Genomic DNA, 5,514 nt, shown 5'->3' with positions numbered 1-5,514 from the left:
AAATGTTATAAAACACCTTGTGGGACCGCATCAGACCTGCGGTATTAAAGGCCGCACCATTTTAACTAACATACATATAGTAAGGAGCATTCTAGAATATTGCGATGCCTTTGACAGACGAGTTGCTATGTTGCAGCTAGACCTGGAGAAAGCATTCGATCGTGTGTCGCATGAGGTTCTTTTTCTTAATTTAGAGCATGCTAATGTAGGGTCTGTGATATTAGACGGTTTAAAAATGGTGTACGCAAATTGTTCGATGTCCATCATTGTAAATAAGAACGTCAGTGAAAGTGTGCAGGTTCGATCTTCTGTAAGACAGGGATGTCCACTGTCTCCCTTGCTGTTTGCAATTTACTTGGAACCATTTTGTTTAAAACTGATTAACAGTGATAGTATACGTGGTTTTAGGTTACACTCTTGCGAAGTAAAAGTGCTTTCTTATGCAGACGACGTTGCTGTTTTTTGTGTAGACCAAGACAGCGTTCGTGAGGTAATCAGCACTGCTTCCTCCTTCTGTAAGAAAACGGGTAGTGCTATCAACTGGGGCAAAAGCGTAGGTCTCTGGCACGGTAATTGGGCTACCGCACCCGGTAACTTTGTGAATGTTCAGTGGACAAATTTACCTTCGAAGTACCTCGGGGTGCCACTCCAGCACTACCGCGATAGCAAGCAACTATGGAGTGAAGAGACGGAGAAGGTTAAGACTAAAGCGGAGAGCTGGAGGGGTAGGGACTTCTCCATGTTTGCACGCGCTACCGTTTGTAATTTATTTTTAACTGCGAAAATTTTGTACATTTTGCAAGTGCTGTGTATGCCGCGCCTCAACATACAAAGACTGCACAGAGTTTTCGCTGTTTTCATCTGGAATTCGAGCTGGGAGCGTTCTGCTCGTACCAATTTGTTCCGATCTGTTGGTAATGGTGGTCTAGGATTGTCCCATTTGTTTCTAAGACAAATTGTGTCTAGGTTCATGTTTTTACGCGATCAGAAAGATTCATTTTTGCGTACTGTTATGCAAGTGCGACTGCAGTATGCACTCCCTGAGTTTGTGGTGTCATCTAGTAGACAAATGCGATCCAGTGTACAAGGTCATTTGCGTGAAGTTGTGCTTTCTTTCAGAATACTCAAGGTGCGCTTTTCCTTAGAGTATCTTAGTTCAGTTACCCGAAAACGATTGTATAAAGATTTAATAGATGTACTGTTGCCAATACCTCTCTATAGGTCATTATACTGTGAACGTCCAGGGCTAGATGTGCTAAAAAGGGTAAAGAAAATGCCAATCAAATCTTCGGTAAAATCTTTTTTCTTTAAATTGCACAGCGGCGTACTCCCTCTAAAGGCGTGGCTAGAACAGAAAGGTATATTTGTACCGTGGTCAGTGAATTGTATCCTCTGCAAAAAACCCGAGACGATAGAGCACGTATTTATTGAGTGTTGGGACGCCGTGTTTCATTGGGACATTCTTCAGCGCACACTGAAAAAAGATCTACCTATAACCGCGCACGGCATCCGCTTTTTGCCTCTGGAAAACGAGGGGGGAGTCCCTTACGATATGTTCATGCTCCTCAGCCTCCACAGTCTCTGGAGGACAAGAATGAGTGTTAATAATGCTGATGTTAATACCAAAACTATAAGTGAAAATTTCATTGAAAGTGTGGCATATATTCGCGAGGTATACCGTGCACTCCCCGAACCCCCTGAATGGTTGCCAATACTAGATGAGTTGGTATGTTTAAAAAGATTTTAATGTGCTGGCAACCGCCGCTAAGTGCTGATTCGCTCTTGAACAAACTGTACGTATGTGATTGACTGTGTGCTTTTTCATTTTGTCTTAACCGGAAATAAAGAAAAAAAAAAGGAGTGGTGCAGTGGTTAGCACACCCGACCGGACATTGGGAGGCCCAGAGTTCAAATCCTGGCTCCGCCAATTTTTGGCTTTCGGCGCGTTCCTGGAAACTTTGATTCTTTGATTCATTGGATTAAGTACGGTTCATTCATCTGCACATATTCGTTCATATCCTCCTCGGAGACCACGTACGATGGTGTGAAGTGCCCGTGTTGTATACTCAATAACGTGGCTCTTGATTCTCGCAGATGATGATGATACCGTGTCTCTAAAGCTCATAAACAAAGAATACTACATGTACACGGGGCGAAACAAACAGTGGGAGGATTTCTGGAGCACAAACGAGCACGTATCACGTGACACTAAGCGTCGTACCGCGTTCCACGCGGCGGCGTGTGTTTCCAGAACACCTCCGATTGGATACATTTCGTTTCTTGTGCATTAATAAGACAGGTAGGAAACGCCAGAAAGCCAAGGTGGAGTGGTGTAGTGGTTAGCACACCCGACCGGACATTGGGAGGCCCAGAGTTCAAATCCTGGCTCCGCGAATTTTTGGCTTTCGGCGGGTTCCTGGAAACTTTGATTCTTTGATTCATTGGATTAAGTACGGTTCATTCATCTGCACATATTCGTTCATTCATCTGCACATATATATATATATATATATATATTAACTGGTAAAAACAACACAAGGAAAAGTGCACAAGACACTCGTACATTCGCCATTATAATCTGAAGCATTCTATATGACTAGAATCGGCTATGTCGTATCATTTCGAACACTCACGAACATTACTCAGGAATTCGGCTTCTTTAATAACAACCATTTATTTAAAATGTTCACGCTTGTATATGTCAGTCTACTGCGCTACTGCAAAGAAGCGTTAGCGACGCGGTGCTGCGATAATTGCTCACCTAAATTCATTGATCGCTCCCTCTCACCTTACCTAATTTAGGCATGGGATACTTGGTCTCGTAGTAGTCTTCGTAAAAGTCGATAAGTTTGGGCACAACGTCCATGGCCACCTTCTGTGCCAAGCTAGTCGCCGCAGCTCGTGTCCATACGCGCATCTAAAAACAGTTGCGATCACACATGGAGATATAAACTTCTATAATGACTGAGTATACATTGAGCTGTAAGATCGGAAAATGAACTGAAAATATTGACCACATATTTTTCTAGGAGTGTGTTAGTTCGGAAATTCAAAAAAAAGAAGAGAGAGCAAGCTCGTCTTGCAAAGCGTCTTGCAAAGCAAAGCTTCATTTTAGCGACCGAACGATGGAACGGAGGCAAGAAGGGACACTCCTCCTCTCCAGCGTTCACTCTGCTAAAGGGGAAAGAGTGTAAGACTCTGCGGAACAAGTTCGTCTTGCTTTTCTTAGCCTGCAACAGTGTATCAAAAAAAAGAGGGAGGATAGAAAAGGAAGTAGGAAAGGAGGTGGTAGTTTAGAAAGGCTATGCCGGTGGGCAGTTGCCGCGCCCGGAACACAGACGTGGGACCGCAGCTCAGTGACTGTTCAAGCACGGGGTTTTAGAGTCCCTGTCTCCTGTCTACGAAGCTTTCACGAGCTTTTGCCTCCCCTTTTACCTGACTCGGCAGTGGTTGTGCGTTCCCCGTAAAGGCCTTCACCGTATTGACGACACGACAATCAGCTCGATCTGCCCAACCTGTGATGTTCCTCAGGGGACTTGAAACACCTCCTCTGCCCAACTCTAGAGGGCTAAAAGAGATCCTTATTTGACGCAGGAGTTACAACTCGTTGAGGTTAATTGCTCTACAGTTTTAGACATTATGTCCCCCCGACTCAGAAAGTGATACTCATACGCCGCAATCTTCGCATCTTCAGAGGAGGCCAGTCTACTGGACCATCATACATGAATGCATATCTTGTCATCATTTGTTCACAACCAAAACATTCTTCAAAAGGGCTCAGTTATTTGTTTTTCACGACGAAAGAACTTGTAATGTTAAAGGAACGAAAGGATGACGACTGTGAGGGAGCGCGCAAAGAAGTGTACGCGGAGAAGGAGAGTTTGTGAGGAACAGCCAGCGGCCGACGGCCAGGCCTGGGGTGCTATCCTGGTCGCAAACAAGAAAGTGACATAACGAAAACGTTGGGGCGGAGCCTCAAACAAGAATGAGTTTTGTTTGAGGCTCCGCCCCAACGCTCGGGTTCACGCACGCGGTCAGCTAGAATCTGACGATCCCCCTACGTCGCGATGGCGTGTCCACGCAGTTCGGGCGCAGAAATCTCCGCATTTCCCCCTGTTCTTTTTGTTATCTTCTTTCTTTCCTCCGGGAGTTAGAACGAGCGAATCACGGAGAAAAGGCTAACTTCCAAAAAATGGAAGTAAACCGAGAGAAATAATGTTTTCCTTTTATAAAATACAAAAGGTTATAATAATAATTATGACGTAAAGTAAATTTAGTTAAGATATCTCAACTTGTTTTCTCGGAGTCTTTCGCTACGGTCTTTCAAAACAGACATGGCGAGAACCGCGGTAACGACCTTGTGGTGTTTGTGCCTCGTTTGCGTCGTTGCCTTTCCTACTTCTGCACAATACGGATGGCATTACGAGAAGAACATATTATGTGAAGGTACGCTGTGACACCAATCATCCTTTGTGAAGCCGCTCTGAACATAGGCTGCAAATGAAATGTCCTGTTTGCCTGTGAAAAAGACTTCAAATGGATACAGAGCTGACGACGACTCTGTGGTAATATATGACAAGTCGTGAGACCGGCGCAGAGCGCACCGGTCGTGAACATGATGTGGATGATGCAGGAAATTTTCTTCGGGCAGTTTTAATAATGATTTGCTCCCTTCGCTTACTGCAGTGATTACGGCGGTAGTCCCCATAAGTCATGCTCTTTTCTTTTGGCGCTGAAGAAATGGACGCGACCGCATAATCTCGTTCAGTCCTTTTTACTTACTTTTTTATTGCAGAAAAGCTCGTGCAAAACAAAAAAAAAACGGCTTCCAGGTTTTTTCACGTCCCTACATATATGTACCTCGCCATCCCATTGGCTAGCTTCATTGCGCGTGACGATTCAACGCTTTTTGCCATTGGGAACGTTCGTGAAACTACAAAACGTCTGTTTGCCACTAACAATCGCTTTTCGAGTTCGGGTTGTGATGACAAAATGACGTAAGAACAAGAATGCACGAGAGTATTTACATTGTTTTAACTCGACAACCGTACGCTCGTCGGATCGACCGCGGCTAGGGTTTGACATGCCATCGGTAACTTCAGCAACGCGCACACGAATGCTTTCGTGCTGTTGAATGAGCCCATTCGGCGGCAGGACCGGGTCGAAGAGCACGGTAAACTGGCGTTCAGCGTCTCTGATATAACACTTGGCGAGATGCAAGACTTGGCTTCTATTTGTGCCGGTGTTATGAAGCTTGAAAGTGGTGGTGGTGTTGTGGCTCGTAACGGCAGCCTTGCTAAAATTATGAAGACGGTAATAGACCTTCATTCAGCGTTGCCATGCGTCAAGATTCAAAACCTCACATAGACACAATGAGACCAACGCTTCTGCGAGCACGGAGGCAGCAGCCAACGGTCTGAGGAGGAATTGTGCCGCCGCCACGACCGCCAGCGATCGCCTTAACGGCAAGAAAACAAACAACAAGGTGATTGAGGTTCGTGTAGCACTGACTGC

At 45.2% G+C, this 5,514-nt stretch overlaps 1 protein-coding gene across 1 annotated transcript; it reads left to right on the top strand.

The window, feature by feature from the left end:
* Nucleotides 1-208: 208 nt before the first annotated feature.
* LOC120842752 lies at nt 209-3,887 on the top strand (the record flags this gene model as incomplete). Its single annotated transcript, XM_042293538.1, has 2 exons — nt 209-1,609; nt 3,822-3,887. Coding segments are annotated over 2 exons (1,467 nt in total), but the record flags the coding sequence as incomplete, so codon positions are not given.
* Between the last annotated feature and the right edge of the window lie 1,627 nt (nt 3,888-5,514).

This window comes from Ixodes scapularis, unplaced genomic scaffold (genome assembly GCF_016920785.2).
Source record: "Ixodes scapularis isolate PalLabHiFi unplaced genomic scaffold, ASM1692078v2 PGA_scaffold0__279_contigs__length_252992795, whole genome shotgun sequence".
Lineage (NCBI taxonomy): Eukaryota > Metazoa > Arthropoda > Arachnida > Ixodida > Ixodidae > Ixodes > Ixodes scapularis.
The sequence above is the reverse complement of the archived record's forward strand: the minus strand, read 5'-3'. Positions and strand labels throughout refer to the sequence as shown.